The sequence below is a fragment of the Amblyraja radiata genome, chromosome 28, assembly GCF_010909765.2.
Source record: "Amblyraja radiata isolate CabotCenter1 chromosome 28, sAmbRad1.1.pri, whole genome shotgun sequence".
Taxonomy (NCBI): Eukaryota; Metazoa; Chordata; class Chondrichthyes; order Rajiformes; family Rajidae; genus Amblyraja; species Amblyraja radiata.
The window spans coordinates 949958-966625 of record NC_045983.1 but is presented as its reverse complement, the minus strand read 5'-3'; the positions used below and the strand labels follow the sequence as shown (position 1 = coordinate 966625).

At 45.2% G+C, this 16668-nt stretch overlaps 1 protein-coding gene across 2 annotated transcripts in view; it reads right to left on the bottom strand.

The window, feature by feature from the left end:
* LOC116988707 (NACHT, LRR and PYD domains-containing protein 3-like) overlaps window positions 1-16145 on the bottom strand; it is a 34434-nt gene extending 18289 nt beyond the window's left edge. For both annotated transcript variants that reach the window (XR_004416045.1, XM_033045547.1), the window contains exons 1-6: window positions 16109-16145; window positions 8597-8773; window positions 7171-7337; window positions 5348-5519; window positions 5179-5244; window positions 455-2258 (exon numbers count right to left, since the gene is read on the bottom strand). Coding sequence is in view for 1 of the 2 variants with exons in the window: in XM_033045547.1 (XP_032901438.1) it covers window positions 455-2258; window positions 5179-5244; window positions 5348-5519; window positions 7171-7337; window positions 8597-8606 (2219 nt within the window). In the remaining variant the exon portion in view is untranslated. The remainder of the gene's footprint in view (window positions 1-454; window positions 2259-5178; window positions 5245-5347; window positions 5520-7170; window positions 7338-8596; window positions 8774-16108) is intronic.
* Window positions 16146-16668: the final 523 nt, after the last annotated feature.

Sequence of the window (16668 nt, the reverse complement as noted above, 5' to 3'; positions counted from 1 at the left end):
GTATTTAGCCCTTCCATTCCCCTCATGGTTTTATACACCAGTCCTCAGCCACCTGCGCTCCATGGAATAAAGTCCATGGATTTGATAGCAGGCCCACCAGAACAGAATGTAATACTTCAAGTTCTGCCTCACCAAAGTCTTGTATAACTCCAAGGTAACATCGAAACCTGTATACTCATTCCCCTGACTGACGACTGGCAACTTGCCAAACGCCGTTTTCACCACCCAATCTTCATCTCTCAGAGAACTATGTATAACTACTCCCAAATCCCTCTGTTCCCCACAAGTGGCCTATCTCTCTGGGAGGCGGTTGATGTTATTAGTGTTTCTAAGCACTATCATTAAATTTAAAAACCTACTTTAGACATAAAAATAGTTAGCTTGAATATCAATGTCACCAGTTTGATCCCCAACCCTATCTAGTAACAAGTAGACAATCAAAATATTTAGTTACCCCAAGTGTTGACACTTATGCAGCCTGGGTCCCAGCCGCTGGAGTCCTTCACATTGAATGTGGCAGCTCTCCAAATCGAGGTGTTTTATTGTATTGCAACAGCCAATGACATGAGACAAGACTGCACAGTCAATCGGTGTCAGTCGCAATCCACTGAATGAAAGTGTTTTCACAGATCCCAGTGCGTTCTGAGCCAGTCCACTATTATGAGACTCAAACAGGTAGTGCATTGTGTTCAGGAGGCTCCTTTTACCAGCTTCACACTCTGTATTTCCAGCCTGGCGTTTAACCTCCTCCTTCACCCAATCAATCACCTGGCAGGTAGTTTCATGAGGAAATGGACCCAGAAACTCCGCCAGGCCTCGAGCTGACAAAGACGAGGAGAGACCAGCCACAAACCGGAGGAATATCTCAAATCGCCCGTCTGTCGTGCTGTGGGATTCGGTGAGGAGTCTCCGAAGATCCTCAGAATATGGAGTCAGGAATTGCGCGAGTGCAGCTACAAACTCTTGAATGGTGAGGTGAGGGAATGTGTACACCACGTTCTGAACAGAATCATCTCTGTCCAATAATTCTATCAGGAAGCCAGACAGGAACGGGGAAGGCTGCAGATTGTACTTGTCCAAATCTCCATCTGTAAACACAATTTTCTTCTCTGATACACCTGTAAAGGCCATCTTACCAAGCCTCAGTAACACCTCACGAGGGCTCTCGGTCTTACGGCCGTGGTTTTGCAGGATGTTGTAAATATAGTAGGAATATAATTGGGTGATGGTCTTGGGAACTCGGTTAGGGTCCATATGTCCTTTTGTAAAGAACGGACCTAGTGTCTGGACAAGGATCGAGCAGTAGGAGGGGTTGTAGCTCATTGTGTACAGGATCGCGTTCTCTTCCACATGTTTGAAAACTGCTCCTGCCACTGTCTGATCTCCAAAATGCCTGGTGAAATATTCCTTCCGTTGCTCACCAACAAATCCCAGGATTTCAGCACACATACTAACCTTTGCCTTTTCCAATAAATGTAGTGCATTGGGACGGGTGGTCACTAGCACTGAACACCCTGGGAGCAGTATTTGCTGGATTAAACTGTACACAATATCAGGCACTTTACACCGGAACTCGGGATCTGGGCACTTATGCTGAGGTTCTGTGTGTCTCTGACTCTCATCAAAATCTATCATGTCCTTGAATTCATCCAAACCATCAAATATAAACAGCAGTCCCTCTGGGTTCTTCCAGATCTCTCCCAGAATATTCCCAAAGTAAGGGTACTGATCCAGAATCAATTCCTTCAGGGTTATTTGACAGTTAATGGTGTTTAAATCCCGGAATCTGAAACTGAAGACAAAATGGAAGTGTTGGTAAATTTTCCCCGTGGCCCAATCATAAACGATCTTTTGCACCATTGTTGTTTTTCCAATCCCCGGAACTCCGGCCACTACTGTAAAACTCCCAAAGTTCTCTCTGGTCGCTGACACCAAGCTTCTAGATTCGTATCTGAAGAAACGCATGATTTTCTCCCAATAAGTCACGTTATGGAAAAAGCAGCTCTGAAACAATTGATCAATCCGGATTTTTTCCAACTCTCTCTGGAGGCATTTCACTCTGCACTTCTCATGGTCCCGGCCTCTTGCCAGCAACTCATGTTCCACCAGGCTCCGATCTCGAACGGTAGAGATGACCGTGAGCGCAGCGTATCCGTCAACCAACTGGAAATCCTTCACCTTTTCCTTGATCAGGATCGTGTTCATGCTCAATGTTTCAGTCTGTGTCCGCAGAGTCTCTTTGTGTTTCTTTTGAAGATCTTTATTTTGGAAATACAGGCAATGGTTGAGACAATGTTAATTCTAAAGATTAACAATAGACAATAGGTGCCGGAGTAGGCCATTTGGCCCTTCGAGCCAGCACCACCATTCAATGTGATCATGGCTGATCATCCCCAATCAGTACCCCGTACCTGCCTTCTCCCCATATCCCCTGACTCCGCTATTTTTAAGAGTCCTGTCTAGCTCTCTCTTGAAAGCATCCAGAGAACTGGTCTCCACTGCCCTCTGAGGCAGAGAATTCCACAGACTCACCACTCTCTGTGAGAAAAAGTTTTTCCTCGTCTCCGTTCTAAATGGCTTACTCCTTATTCTTACATTGTGGCCCCTGGTTCTGGACTCCCCCAACATCGGGAACATGTTTCCTGCCTCTAGTGTCCAAGCCCTTAACAATCTTAGATTGAATCACAGACGTGAAATGTAATGTGCATGAAAATGAGCAATGACTGAAAAACATGCTAAATAACTTTCAGTGGGCATGTTTTTGGCTGAAAGTCGTTAACCCTCTCTGCCCTCTCTAGTTCTTGTCTTGCCCAGAGATAACTACGAACATGACGACGGAGCAGCTGGGTTCGACAGGATAGCTGATATAAACCGCCTGTGTTCACACTGAGTGTTCACGACCGATTTAAATCAATTTACAGTCTATCTCTTGCATTACTGTGGGTTAGGCAGATATAATCAGAGTCGCAAGAAAACTGTTGAATTATTAAAGGCAAAATAAAGTCATAATAAATAATTCTAACTTTACTAAAACATCTAACCACATATCAAGAATAAGATATATGAAATCAAATATACCTATGTAACATAGAACACAGAATAGTAGAGCACAGCACGGGGCCATTCGGCCCGTGCCATTTCTACCGGAAATTATACCAATTTAAACTCATGTGCCTGTACAGGATTAATATCCTTATTTTCCATCCACTTCTATGTGGCGATTTAAATGCCACTTAAAAGTCACTATCGTATTTGCCTCCACCACCAAACCTGGCTAGGCGTTCTATGCCCCCGCTACGAGCTGTGAAAATATACTGCCACACATCTCGGCATGGTGGCAGCACATGGCGCAGTGGTAAAATTGCTGCCTTACAGGATAGTGTTAATGTGCAGGAATCGCTGGTCGGTGCGGACTCAGTGGGCAAAAGGGCCAGTTTCTGCGCTATATCTCTAAATTAAACTAATCTGCATTAAACTCCCACTAACCTTTTAGCTATGCCCTCTAGTGTTGGACCTTTCTACCATGGGAAATAGTTTCTGGCTGTCGCCACTAGCTACATTCACATCCCCCTCAGCGCATGCCTGGAAACCAAGGTCAACCTTCAACCAACAAGAGCAGAATTTATGGGACGTATCAGACCTCGTAAGCGAACTGTGGCGATTAACCATTGCTGTACTGAAATATCCCACCGAATGAGGGTTCCGGTGTCAGACCCCACAGTGCGAGACTTCCTGGCTGGAATTGGCGGCTCCAATTAGAATTGTCAGACTTCAGTTGTTGAGGGTTTGGCAATTTGCTGGATTCTCTGCTGGTGATACGTAATGTAGAAAATTACTGATGGCTAAACAGCATGGAACAGTTTATGTGGTCCGTTGCTGGACCCTTGAAGAATCCACAGGATGGGGCTACAAGTGCAGGACCAATGCTAAGGATCCTGTAGAGACTTTCTCTGTAAATCCTCCCCAACATTTGCAAGGACCAAGTCAGGAATGTGATGGAGCACTCTCCAATTGTTAAGCTCAACATCATACGAGACACAGAAGTGATTCAAGAAGGCAGCTCATGTGATAAATTACAGCAGGATATTGATCAAATGGCCAGATCGGCTGAGGAATGGTTGATGGAAACAGTGAAATGTGATGTGTTGCATTTTGGAAAGTCGAACATGGGCGGGACTTATACAGTGAATTGTCGGGCTTTGGGGTGTCGTAGAGCCGAGGGATCTAGGAGTGCAAGTGCAAGGTTCCTTGAAGGTGGACTCGCAGGCAGATAGGGTGGTCAAACGGGAATTTGTACATTAGCTATTGGTCAGAGTATAGAAGTTGGGAGCTCATGTTGCAGTTGTATAAGACTTTAGTAAGACCGCATTCAGAAAATTGTGTTTAGTTCTGGGCACCATGTTATAGGAAAGATGTTGTCAAGATGGAAAGGGTACAGATAAGATTTATGAGGATGTTGCCAGTACTAGAGGGTCTGAGCTACAGAGAGAGGTTGAGTAGGCTGGAACTCTATTCCTTGGAACGCAGGTCGATGAGGAGTGATCTTATATATGTGTATAAAATCATGAGAGGAATAGATCGGGTAGATGCACAGAGTCACTAGCCCACAGTAGGTGAATCGAGGACCAGATGACATCGGTTTACGGTGAAGGGGAAAGATTTAATAGGAAGCTGAGCAGTATCTTTTTCATACAAAGAGTGGTGGGTGTATGGAACAAGCCTCCAGAGGAGGTAGTTGAAGCAGGAACAACCCCACTAAGAAGCAGTTAGACAAGTACATAGATAGACAGGTTTAGAGGGATATGTGCCAAACGCGGGCAGGTGAGACTAGTGGAAGGCTTTGCGATTTCCATTCCATTGCTTACGGGGTTGGACAGGCTAGGTGCAGGAAGATTGTTCCCGATGTTGGGGAAGTCCAGAACAAGGGGTCACAGTTTAAGGATAAGGGGGAAATCTTTTAGCACCGAGATGAGAAAATTATTTTTCGCACAGAGAGTGGTGAATCTCTGGAATTCTCTGTCACAGAAGGTGGTTGAGGCCAATTCATTGGCTATATTTAAGAGGGCAGGTACAGGATACTGAGTTGGATGATCAGCCATGATCATATTGAATGGCGGTGCAGGCTCGAAGGGCCAAATGGCCTACTCCTGCACCTATTTTCTATGTTTCTATGTTTACCTTTCAGGTGAGTGGGCACTTGAGATAAACACCGTTCTGTGTCCATGTAGGCGAAATGACCAGCACCTGTTCAAACAGAGTAGCTTGCATGAACACATTTATGTGTAACATTCTCACATTAGCAGTCAGTATAGCTGAAATGTAACGTAAAATATGCTGTTCATCGTACCACGTTCCTGTATGTCTTTCAATATTCTGTTCACCTTCGGTAACGTGTGACATGTTTTCACAAGGGATTCCCACATCACCCTTTGAGCCCCAGAGCCCTTCTCCATTACCAGATCCAGTAGGAGTTTGGAACCAGCCGCTCGGTTTCCCTTCTCCGCGAGGCCAATCACACTCTGTCATGAATAATGGTGCATAAAGTCAAAATGGTAGCAGAATCAGACCATTTGGCCCATCAAGTCTACTCCGCCATTTAATCATGGCAACTCTATCCCTCCTCCTAATCCCATTACCCTGCCTTCTCCCCATAAACACCTGACACCCATACTAATCAAGAATCTATCTATCTCTGCCTTAAAAACATCCATTTACTTGGCCTCCACAGCCTTCTGTGGCAAGGAATTCCACAGATTCACCACCCTCTGAAACAAGAAATTCCTCCTCATCTCCTTCCTAAAGTAATGTCCTCTTCTGCGGTGCTCCCTTCTTGTACAGTGAGGTAAAATTGGCAAGTTTCCAATATGTTAAGGCGTAGCCTTAAGGTTAAGGCATATGATAAGGTGTGGAGGGAAGCAAGCAGCAGTCTGGAGGAAAGGGTCGTTCCGGGATAGGACAGTCAGTGGCACTGGGATCAGGTACTGTCATTAGGCATTACTGACCCAGCAACAGGTCTGACTACTGGAGGATCAGTGTTGATCTACTCCAGGATGCTGAAGAAATGCAAGAACCTCTAGTCTGCTAATGTAATGAAGGAGGCATGGTAGAGTTGCTGCTTGACAGCACCAGAGTCCCAGGTTCAATCCAGCCTATATGTGCTGTCTGTACGGAGTTGGTACGTTCTCCCTGTAACCACATGATCTTTCTCCGAGTACTTTCGTTTCCTCCTACATGCCAAAGACCTACAGGTTTGTTGGTTAATTGGCTTGATATCAATGTCAATTGTCCCTAGTGTGTATGAATGCATTACTGTCTGGGGATTGCTGGTAGGTGTGGTCTCGGTGGGCCCCACACTGTGTGTCTAAACTAAACCTCAATGAGGGGCCGGTGCAGAAACAGCAGCACGGAGCAGGCATTGAGTTCAAAACTTGTTCACACAGGAGGGAGATAGAGGTAAATTCGTAATAACACAGGGAAATGGGTTTGCAGTCAACTGGCAAATGGGGAAAGTTACGATTATGTACGATTTGTATTCTTCTTCTCACCCAGGTCGGGGATCAGCCACTAGGTTCTTGAACACCAGTCATTGATTAATTTGGCGGCTGCTTTCAATGTCTTTATTGTTGCTAATTCTTCAAGTTGCACAGCTAATCTTGTGCACACTGCAGCAACTACAAAGCTACGAAACGGTGGTCAGTATAAGAAGCCAACTCAAACATGAGAGATGATGAAATATCCCCAAAACAAGACAGTCAGGTGTTTACGTTCACAAGTTATAGGAGGAGAATGTATCTCTCCCTCCAAACCCCTTTCTTCTGCCTTGTCCCCATAACCCCCGACACTCGTACTAATCAAGATTCTATCAAACTCTGCCTCAAAAATAGACATTGACGGCCTCCACAGCCTTCTGTGGCAAAGAATTCCACAGATTCACCACTCTGACTAGAGAAATTCCTCCTCATCACTTCCTAAAGGAATGTCCTTTAATTCTGAGGCTATGACCTCTAGTCCTAGTCTCTCGCACTGGGGACACATCCTCTCCACATCCACTCCCAAGCCTTTGGTCCACACACACCTTTGCCTTTTCATAGCCCATCGGTTCCTTTGCATCTGTTCCAACAGTCAGTGATGAAACAGGTTATACATTCAATCTGCGTCCCATCCACTTACATGGTACTCTGGTCCACTGAAGTGATCCGCGCCCATTAACATGAAGCCGAGTCCATCCACTCCCTCTTCAATCGCCTGCTCCAGTCGGTTCCGGTAGAATCTCGTCAACTGGAACAGCTTGTGATCATCACAATGTGACAAGAAGGCAGAGTTAACAGAGTTCAGATCTGTAAACACAGGCGGGGATGGTCAATACCTTCAGAGAAACCCACACTCACCATTGGTCCTCTGCACACACAGCCATTAGTGTATCACTCTAGGAATCGATTACTCTAACTGGGCATGGGGAAATAGATTCAAGGGAAGTCCTGTTATCTCCGTAGTAACAAAAAAAATCCAGAATTAAATTTATCTTGGCCTTCCAATTTAATGTACCAATATAGACATAAAAAGCTGGTGTAACTCAGGGGGTCAGGCGGCATCTCTAGAGAGAAGGAATAGGTTTTGGGTAGAGACCTTTATTCACACGGAGAGTCAGGTGAAAGGGAAACGAGGAACATAGACGGTGATATGGAACAAATGAATGAAAGATATGCAAAAAAAGTTACAATGATAAAGGAAACAGGCCATTGTTAGATGTGGGTTAATACCAATAATCTGTGCTTCTGGAAATGTTCCTATCTTCTAGTGCTGTGCTTTATTTATCAAACAAAACAGCTGATTTTTCCACTGTTTGTTGGGAGGCATCTTCCACATCCAGGTCTGCCCAAGGCTAAAATAGACTCTTCGTATTCCCTTGGCTGACAGTTTGGAATATTGCATGCAGTTCTCGTTGCCCTTTTGCAGTAAGCATGTGCAGCTTCGGAGAGGATGCAGAAGAGATTTACACGAATGATGCCTGGATTAGGGGGTATTAGCTAACAGGGGAGGCTGGACAATCTTGGATGGTCTTGTATGGAGCTCTGCAGGTTCAGGGTAGACTTGATAGAAGCGGCGGGTGCAGGGAATGCGCTACCAGTGGTGGTGGTGGACACAAATACCGCAGTGGCATTGAAGAGGTTTCCAGGTTGGCATGTGGATATGCAGGGAATGGACAGGTATGAGGGAGAGGTTTAACACCATTAAATCCAACATAGACATTATGGCCTGAAGGTCCTGTTCCTGTACTATAATATTCTATATATTACTAAGCACCCCGCGCTGTCCGTGGAGTCCCTGTTCCCGATTCTCAGAAGAACACATGGCTGAGTCAGTCCCTCAGCATGCAGATCCTGGTGTCAGAACCCTACACTGCAACTGTTGGACACTTCCAGCACTCAGGGCCTCTTCACAGGTGAGGCTAACATCCCAAATAGATGACATCTCTCTACGTCTACTACGCGACTGGGTCAGTGCTCCGTCCTTAGAACTGTTGTTCGTTTGGCGAGATTTGAACCAGCAGGACAAGTGGACAGACAAATAACTTTAAAGATCGTTTTGGGCTTACCTGTGTCCATTCTGATTCCTTCAAACTTGTAGTTGTTTGTATCTTTGGTCGTGCTGCTGTGGTCAATCACTGTCCGCTGAGAACCAGTGACTAGATAGCGATAAAAGTATGAAACACTCCTTACAGCCCAAGTTCGCTGTTACTCTGATATCGGAGGTAGTGGCTCACCAAAAATAACTGAAAAAAGAAATAACAAACGCAAGCACAATGTCTGAGTATCATTAAACCAAAAATGTACCCTGAACTTTCAGCTGTTGTTGAATTTTTGACTCAAATTCCAACGTTCCCCCTTCAGATCCATAAATTCACAGTGAGTTTCAGATTAATGGAATATTAAAGGTACACAAAAAAAGCTGGAGAAACTCAGCGGGTGCAGCAGCATCTATGGAGCGAAGGAAATAGGCGACGTTTCGGGCCGAAACCCTTCTTCAGACTGATGGGGGGTGGGGGGGGAGAAGGAAGGAAAAAGGGAGGATGAGGAGCCCGAGGGCGGGGGGATGGGAGGAGACAGCTCGAGGGTTAAGGAAGGGGAGGAGACAGCAAGGGCTAGCAAAACTGGGAGAATTCAACGTTCATGCCATCCGGACGCAAGCAACCCAGGCGGAATATGAGGTGCTGTTCCTCCAATTTCCGGTGTTGCTCACTCTGGCAATGGAGGAGAGACCCAGGACAGAGAGGTCGGATTGGGATTGGGAATGGGAGGGGGAGTTGAAGTGCTGAGCCACCGGTAGTTCAGGTAGGTTATTGCGGACTGAGCGGAGGTGTTCGGCGAAACGATCGCCAACCTCCGCTTAGTCTCCCCGATGTAAATCAGCTGACATCTAGAGCAGCGGATGCAGTAGATGAGGTTGGAGGAGATACAGGATAATGGAATATTAATCTCTGCAGTATCTGCAATAGGTACAAGCCACCTCAGCAGAAATTAGGTGCTGGATTTCCCGTTTGTGTGTGGCTACATACTGCCAGTGGAGGTGAAAGGGGGAGCATTTGTTGTCGATTGTCCCTCAGCCTCACTCGGACCACCTTTCATACCCCTGGATATTTCGCTCCATTTCAGGTGATGCCCTATCCACAGGCAGGGTCATTTACCATTAATGAAGCCGTCCATGCAAGACACAAGGTGTGAGGAGTCGCTGAATTGGTCGATGTGAGAATTATTGTGTTTGTCATAGATCTCTGACGATGGACTGTCTCCTCAGGAGGAGCCAAAGAAAGTCCAATTGAATTTGAAGGCAAATCTGTAGCGAACACACCAACTACAACAGTTAGAGAGAAGCCACAAGTAAACTCAATTCTACTTAGGGAACTAACAACCTCATATCGTCAAGTACCATCGTCCCCGGGTCACACATGCCTCTGACCCTTGGGGCCATTTTAGGTCAAGCATGGTCCTAGAAGTACACAGGTTCTTCTGCAGTTGTATAGGGTTCTGGTGAGACCACATCTGGAATATTGTGTACAGTTTTGGTCTCCTAATTTGAGGAAGGACATCCTTGTGATTGAGGCAGTGCAGCGTAGGTTCACGAGATTGATCCCTGGGATGGCAGGACTGTCATACGAGGAAAGATTGAAAAGACTAGGCTTGTATTCACTGGAGTTCAGAAGGATGAGGGGTTATCTTATAGAAACATATAAATTATTAAAGGACTGGACAAGCTAGATGCAGGTAAAATGTTCCCAATGTTGGACGAGTCCAGAACCAGGAGCCACAGACTTAGAATAAAGGGGAGATCATTTAAGACTGAGGTGAGAAAAAACTTTTTCACCCAGAGAGATGCGAATTTATGGAATTCCCTGCCACAGAGGGCAGTGGAGGCCAAATCACTGGATGGATTTAAGAGAGAGTTAGATAGAGCTCTAGGGGCTAGTGGAGTCAAGGGATATGGGGAGAAGGCAGGCACGGGTTATTGATAGGGGACGATCAGCCATGATCACAATGAATGGCAGTGCTGGTTCGAAGGGCCGAATGGTCTCATCCTGCACCTATTTTCTATGTTTCTATGTCTTTTCACCCACAATCCACGTTCCCAGGTCACACACTGTCCGATCCCCAGATCCTATCTTCACCGGGTCACACTCTGTTCCATCCATCTATCTTACCCGGATCACACTCTTCCCCCTTCTCCAGGGCCATTATCTCCAGATCACACACTTTCCTATCCGACCTGGGGCTCGTCCTCTCAGGTCATAAAAGTGTCCCATCCCCGCAGTCCATGCAATGGCGAAGAAAGGTCTCTAGATCCTTAGAAGTCATGGGAGGTTTGACATGTGCTGAACAAACCTCACTAACATCTACAGATGTGCCTCAGAAAGCATTTTATCGGGAAGCATCGCAGCATGGGAACAGCTCCATCCAAGACATTTCAGGGAGGTGTGAAGCCCAGACCATCACAGCCCAGACCACCACACAGACCAACCTCCCTTCTATTGACTCCATCTCACTTAACACTGCCTCCAGCATAATCAAGGACCAGTCTCATCCTGGTCACTTCCTCTTCTCCCCTTGCCCATCTGGGAAGAAGTACAGAAGATTGGAAACGCACACTTTCAGGCTCAATGACAGTCTCTTTATGCTGTTATCAGGCAACTGAACCATCCTACCACCAATTAAAGAGTGGTACTGATCTTCCATCTACCTCATTGAAGACCTTCGAACTATATTTAACCGTACTTTACTGGACTTTATCTTGCACTAAACGTTGGACCCTTTACCCTGCATTGGTGCACTGTGGATGGGTTGATAATGATCATATATCGTTTTTTTGCTGACTGGACAGCACGCAGCAGAAAACTTTTCACATGTACCTTTTCATAATGTTAGAGGGATCTGGCTGTTGGGATGTCAAAGGAAGCTACAGTGAAGAAGAGGCAGAATAACTGTGTTGACCGGTGACATCTGATGCGCAACAATTAGATGATATTTACATCCACTTTGACAGAACATTACTAACTGATGGGGTACAAAATTACAATTTGTTCTTGATTCCCGAAACACTTTACAGTGTTCCCACTTCCTGCAAAGTCTAGAATTCATACTCTTACTGCCCCGTTGATGCGTGCGTGCATTTGTACCCATGTATGTATATATACTTGCAACACCGAAACAGAATATGTAAAACAGTATATACACATATATACACACATATATACACACATATGCATATATATATACATACACATATACATACATATATACAGACACACACATACATACACACACATACATACACACACATATATATAACAGTGCACTATGTTTTACATATTCAGTTTCGATGTTGCAAGTATATATACATACATAAATTCAAACTTGCAACATAGCAACAGAATATATAAAACATTGTGTGTGTGTGTGTGTGTATTTATATGTATATGTATGTGTATCTGTATGTATACACATACACACATATATATATACACATATATATATAAACAGATATACATATATACATGCCATTCAATATGATCATATATACATACATATATATAGACTATGTTTTACATATTCTGTTGCGATGTTGCAAGTTTGAATTTCATGGTTGTATCTGGGATATATGACAATAAAACACTCTTGACAGTGGAACTGTATTTAATTTCTATCACAGGTGTGGAAAACTCAACCTCTGTAACAGACAACAGCAGGAGTACAGATATCACCACTGCAAGCACAGGATTAAACCAAAGTCAAGGTTTCCTGAGGTGCTGATCTAAATGTCCTTCCACCATTTAAAGGCGGATTGTAAACAAAGACCAGAAATAAATATCACCTGCGATAGCCTCCTTTGAAAACCAAAAGGATCTGCTGTCTCTGTGGAATTTATTCTTGCTTCAATCCAGCCGATCAAGTGAGGATTGAAGATAGACACAAAGAGCTGGCGTAACTCAGCGGGACAAGTAGCATCTCTGGTGAGAAGGAATGGGTGACGTTTCGAGTCGAGGCCCTTCTTCAGTCTCGACCCGAAACTTCACCCATTCCATCTCTCCAGAGATGCTGTCTGAGCCGCTGAGTTACTCCAGCTTTTTGTGTCCATCTTCGGTTTAAACCAGCATCTGCAGTTCCTACCGACACAAGGATTGATATGAGAGGTGCTGGTTGCTGTAGTGTGAGGCTCAGAACACTGCGTGCAAGCAGCAGCCTGTCCACACAATGGATGTCAAAACACACATACGCAGTCTGAAGAAGGGTCTCGACCCGAAACTTCACCCATTCCTTCTCTCCAGTGATGCCGCCACTGAGTTACTCCAGCATTTACTGCCTACCTCACATAACTAAGAACAGGAAGTAGTTGGTCACGCTCTGGAAATCAATTCAAACTGGTTCTGCAACCCACTGTCAGAAAACTTTGAACAACATTAGCTTAAAATTCTGTTTAGCCCTTTCTGCTATAGAGAATGTACAATCTGGATTTAAACATCCATTTTATAGATTCTCTACTGCATTCATGGCAAAGTCTCGGCGGGATTCCTGCCCACTGTTACTGCGAGTAGAAACATGGAAAATAGGTGCAGGAAAAGGCCATTCGGCCCTTCGAGCCAGCACTGCCATTCAATATGATCGTGGCTGATCATCCAAAAATCAGTTTCCCCTTCCTGCTTTTCCCTCATAACCCTTGATTCCGTTAGCCCTAAGAACTAAATCTAACTCTCTCTTGAAAACATCCGCAGAATCAGCCGCCACTGTGGCAGAGAATTCCACAGATTCACAACTTTCTGGGTGAAAAGGTTTTTCCTCATCTCAGTCCTAAATGGCCTACCCCTTATCCTTAAACTGTGACCCTTGGTTCTGGATTCCCACAGCATAAGACACATTTTTCCTGCATCTAGCCTGTCCATTCCCTTAAGAATGTTACATGTTTCTATAAGATAACCCCTCATCCTTCTAAATTCCAGTGAATATAAGGCCAGTCGACCCATTCTTTCCTCGTATTTCAATCCCACCATTCCGGGAATTGAATGGGTGAACCTATGCTGCACTCCCTCAATGACAACAATGCCCTTCCTCAAATTAGGAGACCAAATCGCACACAATACTCCAGGTGTGGCCTCACCAGGGCCCTGTACGACTGCAGTGGGATCTCCTTGCTCCCAAACTCAAATCCTCTTGCAATGAAGGCCATTAACTTTATTCACTGCCTGCTGTACCTGCTTACTTTCAGTGACTGATGTAGAAGGACACCCAAATCTCGTATAACCTACCCTTTCCCTAAACTGACACCATTCAGATAATAATCTGCCTTCCTGTTCTTGCCACCAAGTGGATAACCTCACATCTATCCACATGATACTGTATCTGCTATGCATCTGCCCACTCCCCCAACCTATCCAAGTTACCCTGCAGCCTCGTCGGGGGTTACGTAATAGACAGGCGGGAGAATACGGTCGCGAGGGAAAGATTGAGTCATGATTAAATGTCAGAGTAGACGTGATGGGCCGAATGGCTCCTCGAACTTATGAGCATTAACTGTTGTAGTTAATCGGGGACCACCGTTCTCGCGAGGCATTGTGCTTGATTCTACCCAGAGTAACTACGGGCTCTTTTGTGGGTGTGTGGCAAAGCAGGATATGACCGTGTTCAACCCGCAGTGAGCTGAAGATGTTGGTCTCCGCACGTGTTCCGGAAAGTGAAGTATCTGGTCAGCTGGGTGTGGCGGTGTAAGTGGAAAATTCCGGTGAGCCCGCATGGGTTGAAATCCCAGGTTGCGGGTACCACTGAGTTGACCACAGACTCAACCAAAGATCCTATAGCGGAGCAAGATGGTCTACTCCTGCGAAATGCAATGGGCTGACGTGTAGTACGCTACGAAGGGGATCCTGGGCATTTTTCCCCGCCCATTTTAGTAACCGGAACGTACCCGACCCGACTCGCAGTGTAATCCAAAGATCTTATAGCAGAGCTATAAGATCTTTGGTGTAATTCTGTTAGTTCACACTTCTGTTAATCCTTGTCAAGAATAAAATTTGACTCTGGTAATTGTCTTTTTTAATGTTTTTTAAATCATTTCTTTTTAAATGGTTCATAGGCTGTGTTTGAGTTGATTTTGTATTAACCGGAACCTACCCGACCCGACTCGCAGGGTAATCAACGTTGCGGGGGAAGAGCTTTTGTGTGTGATATAGGGTTAGATTCATAATTCTGTTAATTCTTGTTAAAGAATAAAATGTTTATAAATTTTGCCTCTGGTAATTTTCTTTTTTAAATGTTTTTAAAATCATTTCTTTTTAAATGCTTGAGTTGATTTTGTATTACACATGCACTCTGTAATTCATTCATCTAATCACATTAATGAAATCACACTGTTCACATCTGCAGTATTTGGGAAAATAATAGCAATATGAAGATTACAGTTGCTCTCGCCCTGGAATGTTACTTTATGTTTTTGTGCTTATTTTCTATTTTCTATGGAGTTGTTTCTCCACAAATAAAAAGGTGTCTGGTCTTCCCAATAGCCAGAGAGTGGAATGAGATCTGCCTGTGGGGTTACCCAATTGAAGAATTTCACAAAAGTAACTTTGTTTTGAGCAAGATTTACAAAAGATGTATAACTTAAGGATGGTTTTATTCCATGAGCATACAACTGACTAGATTGTGCTGGAAAGAACACACATACATGAATGTGATATATATGTATATAATCATATAACACACACAATTATATTTCTTCTGATTTTTATATCCAATGATGAACTTTATTTCAGACTAGACAAGGGACATTAAATAATAAACATTGTAAACCTCCCCGCAACTTCACAAACACTAGGCCCTATCCCACCCCCCAACTCCCCCTCCTACAATGTCTCCCCCCCCTCCTATATCCCTCTCCCCGCTGCCCCGAGCCGCACACCCCCCTCAACCCGGGCCGCACACCCCCCCTCAACCCGGGCCGCACACCCCCCTCAACCCGGGCCGCGCACCCCTTCTCCCCGCTGCCCCGGGCCGCACACCCCCCGCTGCCCCGGGCCGCGCACCCCTTCTCCCCGCTGCCCCGAGCCGCACACCCCCCGCTGCCCCGGGCCGCACACCCCCCTCAACCCGGGCCGCGCACCCCTTCTCCCCGCTGCCCCGGGCCGCGCACCCCCTCTCCCCGCCCAAGTCAAAGACCAAAGCGAAGATACGGGAGCTGAGGCGGAAGCAAAGATCCGATCTTTGGCCGGAAGCAAGATGGCGGAGGCTGGTCGCTAAAATGGGTCCTATAATCACCCATGTATCTGCCCATGACCGTACTACGCCATCTTGCTCTGCTATAGGATCTGTGGACTCAACAGAAGTGTGTATGTGTGTTTGGGATCGGAGGGACACCTGTACGGAGCTGAACATTGAAGTGGTCGGTCATGGTAAAGGTGGGCTGCAACAGTCCTGTTTCCACCCACCCTCACTGAACGACCGGACACTCACTCACCCGCGGACCAAAGATCCATATGCTCTGCTATAAGATCTTTGCCGCGGACGGGCCAGAGAGCGGGAGGAGGGACAAGCGGAGGAAAAACAGACAGGAAAATGAAAGGCTGCCTTACCCCTTACGTGGCGCTCGCAAATAGTTTTGGATTGGATTTCCGGGTAGACCAAAGATCATAGAGGAGCAAGATAGACCACTCCTCCGAAATCCAATGGACTGACGTGTAGTACGTGACGGAACGTCACGGCCGCCATTTCTTAATGCGACACGCGACTTCCGGTATGCCACCCGCTGAAATCCAAAGCAAAGATTATAGAGCTCCTCTATAATCTTTGATCCAAAGCAAAGATCCTCGAGTATCTTGTAGCGGGAACAGCCCCCTCCTTTGCGTAGTTTCCCTTGCATTGTATTGTGTAGTTTCCCTTGTATTGCTTTAACACACACTGCACAAAATTAAATTTAACGTATATATATTTTATATATTTATATGAATGTGTGTCTGTGTGTGAGAGGCAAGTTAGAGATAATAAAGTTTATTCTCATGGATCGGAAGCAACTTTGATTTAAATAATCACTATTAATTCATTCACTTGTAAGATGATATACATAAACCATAAAGGCAATTATATATATAATATAGTAATAATAAATATATGCATATATATATATATATATATT